This window comes from Diabrotica virgifera, chromosome 5 (genome assembly GCF_917563875.1).
Source record: "Diabrotica virgifera virgifera chromosome 5, PGI_DIABVI_V3a".
Lineage (NCBI taxonomy): Eukaryota > Metazoa > Arthropoda > Insecta > Coleoptera > Chrysomelidae > Diabrotica > Diabrotica virgifera.
The window spans coordinates 226,262,798-226,285,720 of NC_065447.1; the positions used below are offsets into that span (position 1 = coordinate 226,262,798).

At 32.5% G+C, this 22,923-nt stretch overlaps 1 protein-coding gene across 2 annotated transcripts in view; it reads right to left on the reverse strand.

Annotated features, from left to right (window-relative positions):
• The window catches only part of LOC126885296 (lachesin), a 909,437-nt gene that overhangs the window by 272,594 nt on the left and 613,920 nt on the right, over positions 1 to 22,923 (reverse strand). For both annotated transcript variants that reach the window (XM_050651812.1, XM_050651813.1), the window contains one exon: positions 4,946 to 5,153. In XM_050651812.1, coding sequence (XP_050507769.1) covers positions 4,946 to 5,153 — 208 coding nt within the window. The remainder of the gene's footprint in view (positions 1 to 4,945; positions 5,154 to 22,923) is intronic.

The window sequence follows — 22,923 nt, forward strand, 5'->3', positions numbered from 1 at the left end:
AGTATTATCCCAATAAAATAAAAAATTAAAATGAAATTCCATTTCAGTTTGAATTTTTTCAAATCAAAAATGTAAATAAATCAGTTTAGGTGAATACAACTGATATTGTTAAAAGAGTATACATTTGATATAACAGGATCATTGTTTAAACATTAAAAAAGAGGAGAAAAAAGCGTTCACATAGGTATATTTTTTAATAAAGTTATATGAAAAGCGGTTATTTAAAACTTAAATACAGTCGAAAAAATCAAAGAATACCCATCAACGAACATATAAAACACGCTGTGTTTTCCTGTCACCGTGTCACAAAGAAAATTGCCCAGCGCAAGTACATGTAATAATAATTATTACATGTACTTGCGCTGGCCAATTTTTTGTGTGACACGGTGACAGAAAAATACAGCGTGTTTTACATGTTCGTTCATGGGTATTCTTTCATTTTTCCTACTGTAAGTTATATTTCTTCCATAATTCCTTTAAATAATAATTGTAAATAGATTATTTTTTAATTTGCTATAAAACTGGGAAAGGCAGCAGTAATCTCGACTTTTGTTTCTGATCGTCTGTAAAGACATTGATGCTGACTTTACTTAGTAACAATGCAGTTACAATTACTCAACACACAAATACTTACACACAAAGACGTATATCGCAAAATAGAAAATGTACAGTTGTCCAGTTGACTCCGTTTTTGAACTACATAGGAAGGTAATAGCAAAATATCAGAGATAACTACCAAAAATCAAGCTATGGATATTAAAATATGGCAAAGCAATGATAGTTTTTGAATTATTCAGGACAAAAATAGCAGAAAAAATGTTCTGGAACACGAATGGCAATTTTAATACAATTTGAAGGAATATAGCCAATATTAGCCAAAAACTTAATCAATTCACAGAGAAAAAAATTGGGGACTACCAGCAAGGATTCAGAGAAGGCAGATCCACTACAGATGCGATCCACATAGTTACACAAACAATCGAAAAATGCCACGAACACAACATAGAACTCCACATCCTCTTCGTAGACTTCAGACAAGCCTTTGACTGAGTTGGAAGAAACAAATTATTTATTGAAATGAAAAATCAAGATATACCAGCAAAATTAATCAGATTAACAAAAATGACCATGGATGGAGCTCGAGCCAAAGTAACAACAGAAGAAGGTAGCACAAAATCAATTGCAATAGAAACAGGAGTGCGACAAGGCGACTCCCTGACAACCACATTATTCAACATAGCACTAGAAGGAACAGTCAAGGCCAGCAAAATTAAAGGAACTATAGCCCACTCCTCAACACAAATAGTTGCATATGCAGATGATTTAGTTCTTATGGGAAGAGACAAGGAAAGATTAAAAGAAGCAGTAACAATCCTGGCAAAAGAAGCACGGAAAAGAGGTCTAGAAATTAACGAAGGAAAAACAAAATATCTACTCTGCTCTAGAAGAGAAGATAACAGGATAAGAGAAATCAAAATAGAAAACTACACTTTTGAAAGAGTCCAACAATTTAAATATTTGGGAGTAATAGTGAATGGCCAAAACAAGAGAAGTGAAGAAGTAACGGAACGAATACTAACAGGCAACAAAACATACTGGAGATATCATAGGCTTATGAAGGACAAGAACTTATCCAGAAATACAAAACTGAAAATATACAGAGTTGCAATCAGACCAGTAGTTACGTACGCAGCTGAGACAATGTGCCTCACGGAAAAAGATGAAGAAAAATTGAGAATATTCGAAAGGAAAATCCTCAGACGCATTATGGGCCCGATAAGAATGGACAACGGAGAAATGAGAAGAAGAATGAACCATGAACTAAGAGACATAATGAAGGGAGAAGATATAGTTAGATTTATTAAATCACAGAGGCTGAGATGGCTGGGACACATAGAAAGAAGGAAAAACGACCGACTGATTAAGAAGATCACCAAATGGAAACCGGCAACTGAAAGATCAAGAGAGAGATGGGAGGACCAGGTCATGAGAGATATCAAAATTCTGGAAGTGAGAAACTGGAGGGAACTATGCACATATCGAAATGAGTGGAAGAAAATAGTAACGAAAGCGAAGTCATATAACAAACTTGGAATGAAACTCCACCTGGAATGAAAAGCCCTGATGATGATGATGATAGCCAATATTATTAAAGATACGACTATTTAAATAAGCGATTTGCAGATTCGACAGGAGACCTGGTGATGGTCAAATACAGTTCAAGAAAAAATAAAAATCTGTATAAAAATTTCCAAGAAAAATGCTCGAACACAGATCTTAAATTCGAGGTTTAATCTCTCACAGGACCACTCAAACTAAAACTAAACACAAAATTTCAAATAAACCTTTAAAACAACTAACATACTGAGATCTATTATGCTTAAAATCAAACCAAACAACACACAGGAAAGATCAAAAACCTGCATTTGTAAAGAAACTTTGAAAATCCTTAAGACCATTAAGTGTTGGGATAAATGTAAAGGAATCATACATCAAAAACAGAAACTTGAAGAGATCTCAGAAATGCAAACATGCAGCAAAAACAGAAAAATGACAGAAGCTGCCCTTATCTTAACTTAATGAAGGAAAACTATGTAGCATATCCATTATCAGAATTCAGAAGACACTGGTTACTAATACTGAAAGAAGAATACATACTCTGGGCTAATCAGCAAAATACAGGGAAAAGTTATTTACCAGCAATTTTATTGCTGGAATCGAATCTTATGATTGTATATATTAATAATATAAGTATGCAAAGTCCGCAGATAGTGTGCTACTTTTTTATAAACAAAATGGCGCCCGAAAATCGTGTTTTTTTTAATTTTTGCTCTATAACTCCAATGATTTTAACTTTACACCAAAAACACCCTAATAAAAATTCACCGTAATTAAATTCTGCATAGAGGCGTGATTTTCCCGATTTACTTCGATAAAAATTTTCCCCGGAAAATGCGGGTTTTCCAACAAAATCTTTAATTTTCAACTAAAATTTTAGATAAGTAATTGTTTATCAAAAATTAAATAACTTGGTAATCTAAAAGCTCTTTTCGTATAAATTATAATTCCAGAAGCCAATGGAAACTGAATGAACAGTTTAGCAACAGTTTAATTGTTGATTAAAAATTTACGGTCGCTGTAGTAACCACAATAATTATGATACATAAGAATAACTATGATTTTTGTATAAAAGGACACTTTACCTATCTAATGTACTTTACAGAATTGAAATTGGACTATTTAAGCGGCTTCAGGAATATTTTAAAATTGTAAACAATTTTTTGGTTTATAATCAAACAGAATATCTCGGGAAATATTAAATTAAATTAAAAATAAATTTCTCCATTAATAAAAATTTCGATAAATATTTTGAGCCAAAACTTTTAGGCGATACGCTATAGCCCGGGAGGTAGTGTCAAATTTGACCGGAGCATTTTAGCATGGCTGGTTTTTTTTTATTTGGGAAGGTGTTCCAAAGCTTATTAACAAATCATGTGTCAGCTGGCCCAAAACCGAGGATTTTAGACAAGAAAAGGTAAAATATGAAAGTTGATGGACAAACGCTACAACTTAAATGTCAAATATTTATACACGTTATTCAGAACATTTGATAGCCTTGCTTACTTGGCTCCTACCTTTCACTCAGGAGATCCAGGTTCAAATCCTGGCGCGGAAAATTCTTTTTGTTTTTTAAATTGACATTTTATTTTGAAAAATTATTTTTATAATACCACGTTTTTATTATTTATACGAGACAATATAAAAAAATCTGTTTGTCTTTTATAGAATCGCAAACTATGCATTTTTGGTCAAAATATTATGATTGATCTTAATAAGCAAATTTGTTGTACATGAACCTCTGAAGGTTCCTGAGTTGGTAAGACCAACAATCTAAGTGGAAAGGGAGATATTATTTGTTATTTTTTTGGACAAACTGTTTTTTCTTAATTTTATATGTTGTAGAACCGAAAGATACAACCCTAAATTTTCACTTTTCTCTCACCAACCCCCATTTTTTAATAGCAATCTAAATATTTCCCTATTCTCTATAATACATAAAAATGAATGTTTGTCTGTACCTATGTCCCTTATAGAATCGTAAACCATTTGGTAGAAAAAAGTATAGATACCCAATAATATTTTTTAGTATGTTTTGGCTTTCTGGTAATTTTTAGGTATTAAACTTTATCAAACATTATTTAGTTTTAAGGCGGTACCAAGTTTGCCGGGTCAGCTAGTTAATAATAAAAAAATATTCTTGGACTAATGTGGCAAAGATTAAAAAGTATAAATCAATAATTTATGAATTTTAGATTGTAATAAAAAAAGCGTCAGCTGCATCATGTACGTTGTAAAAAATGTTAGCTGGCCAAGTGGACATGCCGTGGTATTATAAAAATAACTATTTTTCAAAATAAAATGTCAATTTAAAAAACAAAAAGAATTTCCCGCGCCAGGATTTGGACCCGGATCTCCTGAGTGAAAGGTAGGAGCCAAGTAAGCAAGTCTATCAAATGTTCTGAGTAACGTATATAAATATTTGACATTTAAGTTGTAGCGTTTGTCCATCAACTTTCATATTTTACCTTTTATTGTCTAAAATCCCCGGTTTTGGGCCAGCTGACACATCATTTGTTAATAAGCTTTGGAATACCTACCTACCTAAATAAAAAGAAAACAGCCATGCTAAAATGCTCCGGTCAAATTTGACACTACCTCCCTGGCTATTATGTAACAAACACTGCCAATCTAAATATTCCAAGAGCTATAATAATGTTGTCATGACAATTTTTTTAATAACTGATATTTGTCGAAGCTTTTCCAAGAAATAATTACTTAAAATCTTCTGTAATAATTTTCAAAATATAATTGGGTCACGTCAATACGTATCAAAATAAGTAATATTATTTTAAACATTTTTAATGCAATAACAGTTGTTACTTACCAACCACTGTGAGATATCCCACTTGACTCTTCATGGGATCTGTGTTGATTTGACACATGTACCAACCTTGGTCTGACTCCCTCACTTCTTTGATATGTAGATGCCAGATATTTTTTTCACTGTTTGAGACGCCGATTCGGCTGTTTTTAGTAATAACGTGGTTGTGAATTGTTAGGATTGTTTGCGTATCCACTTTGAGCCAGGCTACCTAGAATGTAAAAAATAATATCGTAAGAAAGTATATGATCAGTATGTCCGGATATAAACTAATATTAATTACTCGATTAAATCGATGACGATTTAAGTAACACTAAATCTGAGAAAGTTAGCGGACGATGTTAGAAATCCTTATGTCCCCACAAATCAACAGTTTACCCATAAAAATTCGTTTTTAATTTTTGTACTATTTGCGTAGAGTAAAAACTAAAAACGTTATTAGAGAGATTTTGCACCTCTTAAAATAGCCGCTGATTTTGGCTCCGCTATGGTTAACTTTATTAAGCATAACGATTACGGCAACGTTAAAAAGCAGAGTTTTTGCAACCTGTCAAGTAGGTTTTTCGTGTCATCGTTATCGTTATTTAAATATAACCTCACTTCACAACGTTATTGTAATTTTAAGCATATACTTGAACAGTTTTTGATATTTTAATTTATAGGTGATCAAAATTAGAATCTATGTAAATGTAATTTTACTGATTTTTTTACATTCTGGCAACAAAGCAATTTAACCATTACTATAACGATAACAATAAGCACTACTTTACACCTCCGTAAATTACGGAATCCCTTATGTTTAATAACGATAACGGATCATATATTCGCTACTGCGCAGACGTAGTATAACGATAACCATAACGGAATTGCAAAATGAGAGGTGCAAAATCTCTCTAATATAAATATATGCATGATTTAAAAATATTATACAACACATTTTTGAACAACGGTTATCTTAGCAAAATACTTAAGCCACAAATCTAAAACTATGTGATAACCGACCTGAAAATCCCGTTATTTACAAAAAATACCCTATGTAAATAGTAGATACTGTGCAATGTGTACATAATTTGTACATAAATGTACATACAAATTCTGACGTGTTTCGTAAAAGGCCTTTTTAATAATTCTAAGTCTATTACCACATCTGTAAGATCCTAATGTGTTGCTGACTGCATAACTCCTAGTACCTATTTATCATTTGTCATGTTCATATATTTAATCATCACATATTTCACAATTTTTACATTTAGGTTCGAATATTTCTAACATCAATATATGGATATTTGATAATGTTTTATTTTCAACACCAATACAAATTTTAAATTCGTTGGCTGAAGTAACAAAATAGTTCATAACGTCCCATTGACAATCTGTCACTGACATACTTCTAAAGTTCTTTCACCGTTCAGTTCAGTTGATACTCAATTTGCAATATGTGAGGTTCGTTTCTTTCAGATCACATCCACGTGGATTAGAGTCCTGTGTTGCCCTGGATAATATCCAGGAATATTTGCAACATCCATCTATTTTAAAAATAATAATATTATGCAGTGGCGTAACAAACTCCGCCTGGGCCCCCCCGCAGAATTGGATATGGGGCCCCCTTTAAAAAATTACTAAATGCGACATGTGTAATAAATACCTATATGTGTTACAGCCCAGTAAATCACCGTAAAATATGGCGATACCGTGTAATTTTCAGTGTCACCACCGAATTAAGTGGTCAACTCAAGACTTTTCGAGTTATTTATGAGTAAAAATGTTTATTGTTCAACCAAAAAACCACGTTTTTAGGGGATTTTTCGCAAATAGTTCAAAGAGTAAGTATTTGATCGAAAATAATATTGTTAGCAAAAATGTATCTAGCTTATAAAAAAAAATAAAACAAAAATGAAGTCTATCGACTCAGTAAAAGAAAACTTGTAGCTCATGAAAAGTTTTTCTTATTCGTCAAATTCCAAATCTAATATTTCAACGTGAAATAACCAAAAAATAAAATACTGTTCGGGGAAATTCATTAGAACTTTTTTAAAGTGTTTAAAAAAAGCTTTGTTTTTTACAAAATTTTCTAGCATCAAAACTAGTTTACACTCAAAATACAGTTAATCTCATTTTTTGGTAAAAAAATTGTGAAAATCTCCCCCTATTTAGCACCCCAAATGAAACTAATCATTATCGCCTTACAAATTACCTAACTTTTTTATACGACCTGTAAGTTTCACCGGTTCAAAGTGCTTATTTTTAAAAGGGTTCTAGTTGAAGGGCTTGAACGAGTCACTAATCACGAGTATATGCAAATTTTAAACAGCCATGTCTTAACCAATTTTCGTCTTACAGAAAAACAAAATAAAGCCAAAATATTTATGAAAGCAAGACCTACCGACATTTCTTTAATCTTTGAGATTTTTCGTATCACTAATACTTTTGTTATTTAAAAAAAAGGCATTTTTCCAAAATAAAAAAGCTTTTAAATATTTTCAAAAATACGAACTTCCATCCGGTCAAACTTACAGATCATATAAACAAGAAATATTTAAAGTAAATGGTAAAGCGCTAATATTGGGGTGCGAAATAGGGACATGTTTTCACAATATTTTTTACCAAAAAAGGGGCCAACTTTATTTTGAGCGTAACTTGTATAGTTTTGGTGCTAGAAATTTTTATAAAAAATAAGATTTAAAAAAAAGGTTTTGAAGATTTTGAAAGATTTAAAAAAAGTTTTAAGAATTTTTCCCGAAAATTGCTTCATTTTTTGGTTATTTCAGGTTGAAATATTCGATTTGGAATTGGACAAATAACAATAATTTTTCATGAGCTTCAACTGTGCTTTTACTGTGTCGATAGACTTCATGAATAAGTACACCATTTTCTGTATCTTATAAGCTACATTTTTGCTACAAATATTTTTTTGATATCTAATATTTAATTCGATGAATACTTATTTTTGAGTTATTTGCGAAAAAAACCGTCTGAAAACGTTGTTTTTTTTTTGAAAAATAAACGTTTTCACTCGCAAATTACTTGAAAAGTATTAGCATAGATAGATAAACTCTATAGAAGAACAAAAGTTGCTAATAATTAGTCAATTTATACATTTCCGGACCTATTTTAAACGTATGTTTTTCACCCCAAGCAGGGGTGTCATCCCCGAAGTGAAAGCAACTAACGGCATACCAACTTTGAAGTGAAGTGTAACTAGAACCCAAATCCAAATTGTCAAGCAAATACGTCCGTCGTGACGCTGATAATTTCACTCCAAAACTGTCATTTACTGAGCTATTGGTGTATTCATGCATTGTTTATGACGACTTACATTTTACATCTTTATTGGTATACAATAAAATAGAACAAAAATTACTAAATGATTACATTAATATTATTCTATAAGATGAACAACTTTCTTCGTGGACTATCTACTATCAGCGAATATATCTACAATTTTATTAATTCGGATGGACAACTTCATTTTCAATAGGTACTGCACTTCTTAAAAAACGTATGTATGCAGATACTATAACAGCACATTTTTACATATATTAGACAACAAGATGGGACCCTTGACATATTGGGGCCCACCGTAAGCTTTATGCTGCGGGGGCCTCTGTTACGCCTCTGGATAATTGTATCGAAATACTAAACGTAGGTAAAGCTTAAAGAGAAAACCCATTTCTAGATTTAGAAATATTGTTCCAAAATTCGGCAAATTGCAATTCTCAAATCTTTCAATAGTCACGTACAAAGCATTACAGTTTATTGTCGTTACCATAAAATTTCGGTAGGCCGTAAGGTATTAAGTTTCTAGATATTATGAGATGATTCACTTGGCAAATACGTCTATTTAGAAATTTACGTTTTTAATTTTACACACACAACGTACAATAATATAACAATAGAGAGTTATCAAGTACTTCTAGGAGAATACGGTAACGTTATTTTAGAAATGGAGCATGCGAAGTATGAAGATTGAATCACAGAAATGATTTTAACGTTTACGGGCTCCGTTACGGTACGTCGAATAGCGGGCTTGAAATACGGTAACGTTAGAAGCGAATCGCACCAATTCGGCAAGACTCGAACATTTAAGTTCTGTTATGTGTGGTTATGTAATCTGTTCTTTGTTATGAAATTTCATTTCTGTACATTAATAAGGTGTTTTGTCTTTGTTTTCTTGGTTGATTGACCATCTGCTAACATTTGGAGTTAGTGGAAAGTTGGTGGAAAACATTTTATTTTCAAAATTTTTTTCTAAATATTCGTCATTGGCCTCAAGTACCAAATTGTACAAAACCAGGCAAAATTACAAAATATTATGTATCTTGGGTGAAAGAAACCAAAAATAGAAAAAAATTTAAACAAATTGAATTATATTTATATTGCTGTCAAATACAACATTTGACTGACAGCTACCAACTTTTAATGTGAAGCACTTGATAACTCTAAAATTACATATACGTTAAAACTTATACCGTAAAAAAAATAGCGTTTACGTGTCAAAATAACGGATGGATAGAATTTTACTTGATAACTCTCTAATAACAGATTTTCACATAATATCAGATGACAAGATATGGCCCCTAAGCGATTGGGGCCCCCCCGCAAGCTTCACGCTGCGGGGGCCTCTGTTACGCCCCTGATATTATGTAGTATCATTTAAGATCTTGCAACTTTTAAAGGGTTTTTACCCATAACTTTTTGGTGGCTCACGCATACATGCTATTGTAAGTATGGCCTCTGTCAATCCTTAACCTTAGTCAACTTTTACAACATTATCTTTTATTATTAGGTTATACTTACCATTACCTGTTAATCCGAAAACGTTTTATTTTGTGATGTAACTCTTATAGGGGTCTTTTAAATATACCTTTTACAAATGATCCTATGTATTTTTTTGTGATTTATCGTATACGGCCAGCTACAGGAATTTTATTTTCCTCGTTGATTTTTACTTATGAAAATCTTTTTGGAATTTTCTGTTTCACATGATCTAATGACAAGTTCTGAGGTCTACCGCAAAATCCGTTTTTAGGGTCTGTAAAATTTTGCCACCCTGGGTTTATTTTTCAATATTTTGACTTACATTTTTTTTAGATATTCTTTGAATTATACTGAATATAATTATTTAATTTAAAAATAAAATAATTCTATCACAATTTCAAAAAAAAAAATCACAAAAATGTGCTAAATACGTTAATCCCTTAACCAACAATAAAATTAAGAATGAATAGCCATTTTCAATTTCGTTGCAAAACGAAAATACAGCCGAACCATATTCTAGTCCAATCAGAATAAAATTAAGCTGATGAGTGGAATTCCTAAAATCAAAATACAACAGAGGATAGTAAGAATAGCTAGGAACAAGTCACCGTTAAGCAGGAGAAGTATAGGACGCCCAAGGAAAATATGGAATAACAACTTAGGGGCAGAATGAAAGGCACCGTTGAAGAAAAACAGGCAGTATTGCCTATATAAAAGAAGAAGAAAATACAACAGCATATCCAATTACAGGTTATCCTCGAAGCTTAAAGACCAGACACCTCTTTATCTCATTTACCAACTTTTTGACTCGAATGTGATGGACAATATATTGGGCAAACATAGCAGTGGTTAAAACAAAGAGTAACGCAGCACAAAACTGATTGCAAAACAGAGAAAAATTCTTGTGCCGTAGTACAACATTCGAACACAACAGGACACATGTTTGATTTCAGAGTCACGAATCATATTATGTCAAGATCTTGAACATAGAAAACAACAACTATAAAAAAATATTATTTCTCGAAATGTACTACATAAAAAAATACAATTAATTATAAGCCAGATACGTGCAAGTTAAGTGACGTGTATTGCAATATTTTAAAGTTATAATAAAATAAAAACATCTAAAACGCGGTTCGATAATCAAACTAGTTAGCCCTAATGGCCATTAAAATGACTGCAAATAATTCTAAACTAAATGATGTTATTTAACAGAACATTCTTGAATAGAAAATTGTTTCAGCTAAACATAGTTTTAGAACTATTGACGAAAAACATAAATAAACTACTAATTTACCGACTTCTCTCCCATCTCCCCCCCAAACCGGATGCTCAAAATGATGTAACTTTTTACTGAACAATATGTGGACCATATAGAACAATTTGGTGTTGGAGGAAAACTTTTACTTTTGATGTCTGGGTTAGGCGTTTTTTGGACCAATTACACTATACTACCTCCGTAACTTTGGAACCGTTCATTTTAGAAGGATTTGCATAGGACCTTTTCTATTTAAAATATAATGTAGAAAATTTTTATATAGAAGGTGGTTCATGCTAAACCGCATAGTTTTAGAAATATTGACAAAAAACGTAAAAAACTACGACTTTACCGATTTCTCCCCCCTCTCCCCCCCCAAAACCGACGCTTAAAATGGTGTGACTTTTTTCTGAACATTATGTGGACCATATATAGAATAATTTGGTGTTGGAGGATAACTTTCACTTTGGATGTCTGGGTTATGCCATTATTTGGATCAATTTTATTATACTATTTAGTGCATTATGCAAAATTTAATTATAACGATTTTATTCGAAACAATGGTGAAATTTTAACAAATTTATTAATAACAAATACAAACAGGTTTCCCTACTTACATGTATCCGTATCTACAATGACAACAGTTTAGTACAACATGCACATAATGTAATAATTCGAGGTAATAGAGACAAAAAAAAACGACAGATATTTACCAGCAAAAACGTTAAAAATAATAAAAAAAAACCTCTCTTTATATTATTCATGCAATAGACGTTTAAATAATTGCAAGTTTTTTCCAAATAATTCCAGACAAGTGGTTGTTGTTAAATCGTTGTAAATTTGGCACATTTTATTAAGTGGGCTAGAAGTATTTACAAAAAATAATATGTTTCTTGGACGGGTTCTGTGATCCGGGACATAAAATTGTATTTGCCCCAAAAGATCAGGCGAGTCTATTAAGTGATTACATAGTTTATAGAGAAAAATTAAACAACGTTGAAGTCTTCTGTGCTCTAATTTTTTTATATTAAATTCTTTTTTAAGGGTTGATACGAATCATATTCTGGCGATATTTTATGCTTTTTGTAAAATAAATATTTAATAAACTTGTTTTGAATTTATTCAATTTCCCGCATGTGACCACTATTTAATAAGGTACTCCAGACAATACTCCCAAATTCTAATTTGCTTCTAACAAATGAATTAAAGAGCCGTTTAATTGAGTCGATATTATAAAATGTATATGTTACACGTTTAATAAGTCCCATCATTTTGTACGACTGAGACATAATATTTTGCACATGTAAGTTGAAACTTAAATTATTTACAAACGTAATACCAAGATCCGTCACTTCATTGACCCTATGTAAGTAATATTTCCCGTATTGTACATAAAATAACTAGGGTTTGCCTGACAACTATATGTCATGATCGTACATTTGTTCAAATTAAAATACAGTTTATTACATATTGACCAATCATAAATCTCGTTTAAATCGTACTGTAATTGAAAATAATCATTCAAATCTTTAATTTCTCTAAATATTTTTAAATCATCCGCATATAAAAGGCACCGAGATGTAATTAAAGAAGGTAATTCATTCACAAACAGTAAAAATAATAGCGGTCCTAAATTTGAACCTTGTGGTATACCTGATTCCACCAGGAAAACCTCCGATTTATCTCCTTTATATGATACAAATTACCATCTATCTGTCAAGTATGTTACAAAAAGTTCTAGCAATGAATTGCTTAGCCCAAAGTACAATAATTTTTCTAATAGAATATCATGGTTGACCTTATCGAAGGCTTTGGCGAAATCAGTGTATACCACGTCTACCTGGTTCTTGTTGACTATGACATGATTAATATAATTAGTAAATAATAATAAATTAGCTTCAATAGATTTATTTTTACAAAATCCATATTGTTGTGGGCATATCATTTTCTGTACATGTGCATACATTTTTCATGTAAGATGTGTTTAAAAATTTTTGCTATACAATTCAAAATTGCAATAGGTCTGTAATTTTTGCAATCATTTCGTGAACCTTTTTTATGGATAGGAGTTACCTTAGTCATTTTAAACAATTTCGGAAAATAATTATTATCTTCTACTTTTTGGAAGATAATTATTAGAGGATATGTAAGGTAGTCGCGACATGCTTTAAATATATCTCTCGCATTAATTATATTTGCGATTTCCCCATGAGTTTGGAGGTTTCTGAGATTCTTTATTTTGGGCTGTTTCCATTAGCCATAGCCGTTCATGGTATTTTTAGTGTACGTCTGTGCAGCCACATTTCAAAGGCCTCCAAACGTTTAATGGTGTATATTTTTAATATCCATGCGTCGACACCGTCTAAGAGGACTGACCAAATGTAACATTTGATTATTCGCTTTCGAAGTTGAAGTTGCAATTTATCATTACAGAAGAATGACCTCATTTTTAAAAATGTGCAGGCTATCTGGATTCTACATTTTATCTCTATCTGCATCGAGTTGTTCAGTAATATGACAATCAAGATATTTAAAGCTGGGTACTCTTTTAATTATATGACCATCAACATATAACCTTGAACCTTCATGTGACAAGCGGCTAAACACCATGCATTTTGTTATTGAGCAGTTTATGTTTAGGTCAAACTCTCTTCCGACTCTATCAATGGCGTTTAAAAGGCATTGTAATTCATTCATGTGATCACTTAAAATAACTGTATCGTCTGCATATCTGATTGTATTTATTAGAATTCCATTAACTTTCACGCCCCATTCCAAATTATGCAGCGTTTCTTTATATTCAACAACTACAGGTGGAAATTACTCCTTGTTTTATAATAATCTTTTTTTAAAAATGATTTCTCGATTGGAAAATCTAAATTCAACATATAAACGACGAAGATAGACTACGCATGGGAGTAACACAGATCACCGGCATACAAAAGTGTATTAAATATTTAAATTTGAGGCAACAATCGATACACTGATGCTTTAAAAAATAAATATGCTTTGCCAATGGTTCCTTTTAATTTTATTTCCTTTATATTTTTCATTTTTAAATAAAAAATAAAGAAAGTCGTATTGCGCTTGATGCCGAGCGGGCGGAAAATCTCTATAAAATTTAAAGTAAATATTATCTTAGAAAGTCGAATTTACCTTTTCCTTTAGAATATTGTTGACTGAACTTAATGTTATTATATGAAAACAACTTCTAATGGTTATCGATTCTTTTTCTTTATGTACCTGCGTTAAAGTACTTTTCGATTTGATGCGATGGAGCAATAAGTAATAAACGTAGTATTTAGTCCAGGCTTTATCGTCGCCCCCGTTAGGTAAATTATTCCGATTCGATTTTTTGCACAAACTTTCCCAAAAAAGGCCCTTATAACAAATTCACAAGGTGTCAGGTGGTACCGTGTTCGAAAAATTGTTTAAACAATTTTTGTTATACAAAAATTCATAAAAATAATTTTTTCACTACGAAAATCCTTTGGGTCCTTCTGAGCAAAAAAGGTCTCTTCTTATTTTTCTCCAAAATTGATTGCTGTAGAGTTATGCGCGATTTAAAATTTGAAAAACGCGAAAATAGCCATTTTCAAGGCTTAATAACTCGGTTAAAAATTATTATTATAAAAGTCAGGAAGTCACCAAATCAAAGTTTAAAGTCCCCCCACAAGATCCTGAAGAAATTTGCGTCATTATTGTGTTACTAATTGATTATTTTTAATTATCAACAATGAGCACTATGCGCGTATTAGGCGGCCGTCAATGGTGAGTGCGAAAGACATGCACCATTCCGGCCGTCCAATGGTGATTCTCACTCGCACTGCTATTGATAGCCACCTCAATATGCTCTTAGCGCTCATTGTTAATAATTAAAAATAACAGCTTAGGGGGCGTTCAAGTATTACGTAACGCAATTTTTGAAGATTTTTGACCCCCCCTATGTAACGCATCGTTATGGGGCGTTCAAGTATTACGTAACGCAAATTTTGAAGATTTTTGACCCTCCCTGCCCCCAACCTGCGTTACGTAATACTTGAACGACCCCTTAGTAATAAAATAATGACAAACATTTCTTCGGAATCTTGTAGGGAGTTCTAAACTTTGATTTAGCAACTTTCTGACTTTCATATTAATAATTTTTAACCAAGTAATTAAGGCTTGAAAATGGTCATTTTTGCATTTTTCAAAATTTAAATCGCGTATAACTCGGCAACAATTAATTTTAGAGAAAAATCACAAGAGACCTTTTTCGCTCCGAATGGCCCAAATGATCTAAAAAATATAATTTGTCCGAAGTGAAAAAATTGTTTTTGTGAATTTGTTTTAAAAAAATTGTTTAAATAATTTTTCGACCACGGTACCACCTGGCACCCTGTGGATTAGTTATAAGGACTTCTTTTTCAGTAAGTCTGTGCAAAAAATCGAATCGGAATAATGTGGCTAACGGGGGCGACGATACACCTGGACTAATATTATTCTTGTCTTGAAGAAAATGCTTAATTGTCATGGAAAAAAGGAGCATGGAGTTTCTCCTTGAAAATGAATATTGTTTGACTTGAAAAGTCTGAAAAAGAATAAATAACGATGAGGATAAGATTTTTAAATGAAAATATTTTAAAAAAGTATTGATCGGAATATATTCAGAAAATTGTACACACAGCGACAAAATTAACGGAACACCTTAAAAATGGAACATGTTAGATGTCTCGAATTTTCTAAACCTGTTGTCCGATTTGAGTGATCCTTTTAGTATGTTATAGCCGCATTATTTAAGAAAATCGATGTAATGATATTGTTGCTAGACAGGTAGGTGTCATTTTATACCGGGTGTAACAATCATACTATGTTTTTTCCTTAAATTTCGGATCACCTTGTGGCATATTCTAGCATATATAAAATATTGAAATTAAAACTCAATTGTAGCATAAGGCTGTCTTAACATTTTGTTTCTTAATTAATTCGATTATGTTCGAAATAAAAGAGATATGTACTTTTATAATTACAAATGAGGTATGCTATTGGGTCTTGATCAATATCATTCCAAATCTCGAGAGCTACTGTTTATACTTCTTGTAAGGTTGTACGAGGTGACAAAGGCTGTCGTAGTCTTCTGCCAATTATGTCACACAAATGTTCGATCGTGTTAAGATCTGGACTATGCGATGGCCAATTCAATGTCCGAAGATTTACCTGTTGTAAATATTCGATTAGAGTTTGTGAACGTGAGGTCTTGCATTATCGTGCATTAGCAAAAAATTGTTATCAATATAAGGAGCCGATAGCATGGTAGTTAAGGGCTTTGCTATATAAGATCACTGATTGAAAACACTCATCACATGTCAAATTCCTTGTAGCGCGTTCCATTTCCACCAAACAATAAAAAAATACGGACTTAGATGAAACTTTAAATAATAAATCTACTAATTATCATAACAAACCAGACGCTTTTTTGCTGTTAACAATTTGACATCTCTATTAAATTGGTAATTTCCCATAGCCTACTTTAGTCTTGTCTATTAAAATAAACAGAAAATGAGGATTTATTGATGAAAACCATGGCTAGTTGTTAACGTACCTAACTTCTTTAATATCCAACATAAGAAAATGAGTCAAAAAAGAAAATGTTAATAAAGCCTAGAGCTACAATTGAGTTTTTATTTCAATATTTTATATATGCTTGAATATTTCACAGGGTGTTCCGAACTTTAAGGAAAAACACAGTATGATTGTTACACCCGGTATAAAATGACATTTACCTGTCTACCAACAATATCATTACATCGATTTTCTTAAATAATATGGTTATAACATATTAAAAAAATAACTCGAATCGGACAACAGGTTTAGGAAATTCGAGACATCTAACATGTCCCATTTTTCATCACGATGTTGTTGGTTTACTCTAAAATATCCGAAACCACTGAACCGATTTCAATGAAATTTTGTGAAAGCGTGTAATGTTTGATCGAAATTGTATGACAGGATATTTTTTATCTCTATTAATGACTTAATCATCATCAGACGGCGCTACTACCCTTTGTAAGGTTTGGCCTGCCTCAAAACGTTCTTCCATCCTTGCCTGTCGAGTGCCTGTCTTCTCCATTCCTTTATCCCAATCTCCCTCAAATCTTCCTGCACATCGTCCAGATATCTGAGTTTAACTCAACCTCTTCTTCTTTTTCGATTAACCATTAAGGTTTTATAAAGTTTGTTGAGGGTCTAGGCCAAAATAACAATAGAAACAGACTGTTTGACTTCTATATAAATCAAAACGGGAACTGGTGTATGTTTTCAAATACTGATAGTGTGTAAATAAATTTATTAAAATCAGCTAAGTACTTTCAGCATTTTTAATGCCATTATCAGAGCTATCGTCTTATAATTGTAACTACCTCAAATTAAGAGAAAACTTTGAACAAACACATTCTAATATTAAAATTAATCCAGGGATCTAACCACTGGTCAGGGTAAAAACCCTTAAATGCATAAAATAATCATATTTAATGTGTTTTTAAAAAATGGCTACCATTTTTACAATCAACAGCTGTTACTGGTAAGTAGGTCAGGGTAAAAATCCTTAAATGCATAAAATAATCACATTTAATGTGTTTTTAAAAAATGGCTACCATTTTTACAATCAACAGCTGTAGTCAGGGTAAGTAGGTCAGGGTAAAAACCCTTAAATGCATAAAATAATCGCATTTAATGTGTTTTTAACACATTAAATGTGATTATTTTATGCATTTAAGCTTTACTGGTAACAGCTGTTGATTGTAATAATGGTAGCCATTTTTTAAAAACACATTAAATGTGATTATTTGCATTTGCATTTAAGGGTTTTTACCCTGACCAGTGGTTAGATCCCTGGGTTAATTTTAATATTAGAATGTGTTTGTTCAAAGTTTCCTCTTCATTTGAGTTAGTTACAATTATAAGGCGATAGCTGTTACCAGTAACAGCTGTTGATTGTAAAAATGGTAGCCATTTTTTAAAAACACATTAAATATGATTATTTTATGCATTCAAGGGTTTTTACCTTGACCAGTAGTTAGATCCCTGGATTAATTTTAATATTAGAATGTGTTTGTTCAAAGTTTTCTCTTCATTTGAGGTAGTTACAATTATAAGACGATAGCTCTGATAATGGCATTAAAAATGCTGAAAGTACTTAGCTGATTTTAATAAATTTATTTACACACTATCAGTCTTTGAAAACATACACCAGTTCCCGTTTTGATTTAAAATAACAATGGTTAGCCACGCACATACTTTTCCTTATTTGTTTGTATGTGTTGTTTTTGGAGTCAATTAGTGACTCTAAGTAGCAGAATTTTTCCACCGTCTCTATAGTTTCGTGTTGCACCTTTAAGTTATTTTGTTGCATTTTTAATAGATGTAGCTTGCATATATCTAGTTTTCTGAGAGTTAATCAAAAGTCCGATGTTCTTTGCGGCATTTTCATAGCCGAAATAATTCGGGTCTTTCAACAGTATCAGTAGCTGCCTTAAAGTCTACGAATGTGTAATGGCAGTCTATGTTGGCAGTCTATGTCGTACTCCGTCGTTTCTCTAATATTTTTATTTAGTGAATGATATGTGATGAATGGTAGTTCTGTTTTATATTGTCAGTATACTGTAGTACATACCTAGTGCTCCGGATGAGCTTTGATATTAAACGAAACACGTCGTGTTGACTACCGGTGGTGTCCGAAATTAATTAAAATGCACTCGGCTATTTTCTCGTTTTACGGCATTTTCCGTAAGAGAGGAAGTGGTTAGCATTAAACGTCGATTTGTAGATGTATTGTTGGGCAAAATACATCGCTATCATAGCTTTGTACGAGGCTTGATTTTCACATTTCACGTTGCCACCGAAGAGAATATGAATTAGTCTTATTGTTAGTCAAAACCCGAGAAAATATGATGAAATTAAAAAAAAAATAATAAAACCACAATTTTACCTGATAGACAAGGCGAAAACGGCGGGTTCGTTGGGAAAAATATTCCCATGAGATTTTTTTGCATAATTACATTCGTGAGACATCCCAGAATAAGGTTCAAGAAGTCGCCCACGTGAAAAGTGGTCCAAATTTTTTTTAACAATTTTTTTTAATCAAATTGAAAAAGTCACTATTTTGGCCCGGACTATTTTTTTTTAGGTTTTTTGGACCATTCTGGACAAAAAAGGTCTCTTATAATTGTTCTCTAAAATTGATCGTTTTCGAGTTATAAGCAATTTAAAATTGAAAAAAAACGAAAAATGGCGATTTTTAAGGCTTAATAACTCGGTTAAAAGTTATTATTATGAAAGTCAAAAAGTGACTAAATCAAAGTTTATTGTCCCCCCTACAAGATCCCGAAGAAATTTTTGTAATTATTTTATTAATAAGCTGTTATTTTTAAGTAATAATATTGAGTGCCATGCACGTGGTAGCCGGCGGTAAATGCTGAGTGCGAGAGAGATTCCACTCCGGCAGTCCAATTGTGCATCTTACTTGCACTCACATTTACGGCAGCCTACCACGTGCATGGCGCTCAATATTATTACTTAAAAATAACAGCTTAGTAATAAAATAATGACAAAAATTTCTTCGGGATCTTATAGGGGGGTATTAAACTTTGATTTAGTCACTTTCTGACTTTCGTAATAATAACTTTTAACCAAGTTATTAAGCCTTGAAAATCGCCATTTTTCGTTTTTTTCAATTTTAAATTGCTTATAACTCGAAAACGATCAACTTTAGAGAAAAATTATAAGAGACCTTTTTTATCCAGAATGGTCCAAAAAAACCTACAAAACAATTGTCCGGGCAAAATATATTGATTTTTTGCAATTTGATTAAAAAAAATTGTTAAAAAAATTTGGCCCACTTTTCACGTGGGCGACTTCTTGAACCTTATTCTGGGATGTCTCACGAATGTAATTATGCAAAAAATCTCATGGGAATATTTTTCCCAACGAACCCGCCGTTTTTGCATTGTCTATAAACAGTGTTTTTAAAATCTGGAAATGAATACTACTAAGTAATACTATACACAGCAAATAATATCTGGTAATTTTTCTCTGTTTTCTTATATTAGATACCACTACACAAATAACCATTATTTTGAGAATGTCAAATCATAACTGTCTTGTGATTAGAAGAAATGTAATTAATAGCTAAATTGTCGACATACATTATTTAAATGTCTTAATCAAGGTCTCCTTAAATTACGTTTTTCGATGGTTCGATAGGTGATTATAGTCAGTTGTACTATTTTTCCCAGTTACAGAAACTTATCAAACATTTATATTGTTATGTCTGACTTCCTAACTATATAAAAATCAGAAATGCCTTCAATATAAATAATAAATTCAGTATTTTCAAATAAGACGCCAATCCGAAGTTAAGCCCGATTTTAATTTTACTATCGGCAGATCTATTCTCTGAAAAATACTTCAATTACTCTGTGAAGGATTGACCATTTCGCTTCATTACTTTCCCGGTTTTTTACTTAGTCAATTTAAAACTTTTAGTTTTTAAGGTAATATCGTTGATTTGAAAACTTTTCTCTCGATCAAAAAATAAAGTTATTTTAAAAAATTTCAATTTTTAATAAAGAAAATTGGAATATTAATCTCTACAGTGCCCTAGAAGTTGTAGTTTTTATTTTAATTAAAAATCTTGTGGGGGATCAGCCTATTTAGGCGTTTTTCCTTCTGGAAAAATTTCCTTTTTTCTGTGCATGCACCCCCGTCGCACTGCAGCCTTTTAGCTAATGGTGCTGTCTTCCGTTTGTTCTCATGACACCCAATACAATATAGTATTGCGCTTCACTAGCCTGTAAAGGCCCATTGGATTAGTGCCATATGCTGTCGGACTTGGTTTACAGTTTCCATACACTGCTTATCTCTTATGGTCCAGAGCCTCGCAGTCGCACAATATATGTCTGACTGTCTCGGTTTTTCTATTGCATAGTCTGCAACTGAGATCTCCATTGTATAGTCCTTTCGTGTGTAGGTGTCCTTTTATTGTAAAATGTCCACTTAAGAAAATTTTAGTTGCAAGTTTGTCAGCTTTCTCATTGCCAGCGATCCCTTGATGACCAGGCACCAAAATGAGTTTTACCTCGTTATGTTCCGCCAGGGTGTCAAGTTCTTCGCGGCATTCCCATACAAGCCTTGAGGTTATCCTTGGGTTCTTTAAAGCCCTCAAGGAATGTTGGCTCCCTGAACAGATATTGATTCCCTTATTAGTATAAGCCCTCAATCTGTTTATTCTTGCACAGTGCAGGATTGCACATACCTCTGCCTAAAATACAGAGGTGCATTCTCCTAGTGGGATGTAACCGTTATAGTCCCTGTTCTCACCATGTACTCCTGATTCCGACCCATCCTTTGTCTTGGACCCATCTGTATACCAGGTGTGGCCCTCGTACTTTGGAAGTCTGCCAGGATCTCGACATACCTCTCTGAAGTGTATTTCTACCTGGAAAGGTATTTCCATTTTCTATTTGGGGATTTAATGGTCTATCATCTTCCATATCGGATCCCTGCATATATCATTGATGTTGAAGTGTTCTTTGCCCACTGCAATTTTACTTTGATTTCCCTGCAGTCTATGTAACTCCATCCTTGCCTCGCCCTTCACTATGATGTATAAGGGAAGAACGTCTGGTAAGGCTTCCATTTCTACAGTTAATGTGCCTCTCCAGGCTATTCTTATTTTTAACCGTGTTTTTTCGCCTTCTTTAAAAGAAAATATTTTTTTCTAAAATATGAACTTAGATTTCCCTGCTCGAAAAAAGGGGGCAGTTAGCCCAGCGAGTGATACAGACAAAATGAATTTTGACTTTAGTTTTAGAATTAAGAATTTTAATTACTGATATGGTATCTTCTATCACTTAAACTTATTTTACACAACTCTACTGGCGCCCACGTTGGGCACCAGTTTGTTACAGAAAATAAAGATCGAGAGATATTACTGAATAAATAAAATGAATATCAATATATTCCACAATATATAGTACAAAATTCAGTTAATCTCTCTATCTCATCTCAGGGATTTATTATGGGTTAGTAGAAGGTGATCCGGTTATTCCTGAGCAATAAAACAACCTATAACTATAATTATTTATTGAACATAAAATAAAAAACAGAAAATGAAGCAAAATCTTAGAAAAATGTAGTGACTATTGAACTATTCAGAGTATTAAATATAAAACACTGTAAGACTTAAAAACCCTAACTTATCACATATGTATACAACTTATTACCTAGGAATATGGTCAATATAAATATACACTACACCCTGAATAGTAAAAATGTACCTCCGTTCAGCAAGACTCAGATATGTACCGTACCATACTATATTAATATTATTATACCAAAAAAATGTGAATAATTTATACCATCATGTGTCAAATACCTACTCCTGTAAGTCTACCCGTGGAATTAATTAAGTACAATTTAATATATACCCTGTGATTACTCGGTTATAGTTATATCCAGATGTAAAATGAGGGTATAGGAAGGACCTAGATCTGTACAAAAATGGTAGGTACAGACACACTATGGAATATAAAGTTTGTATCTATAAAAAAAGAAAGATATTTAAGGGTACTGACTTTCTCTGTTCTTGCTTACTCTGGTACCAGATGTCGGTTACTAGAGCTGGTTACTGGTGCTGGTTACCAGGTACTAGTTGCTAGGTGTCGTGATGACTACTTGCTAGGTTTCGTGGTGACTAGTTGCTAGGTGTAGTGGTAAATGTCCCCAAGAAATTGGCCTACCAAGAAGAGAAATTACACTGTCAGTAGGGACTGTACGAGACAGTAGAAATACTAGAGGCTATAAGCCTGATATAGCTTAAAGATATTTACCTGAGGTTTTATGTGGCCAACAGAGAATAAGGGTTGTTGAGGTTATGCTCGTAACAAACTAAAATTTCCACCGGCACTAAAAAATATACGGCCCCAAA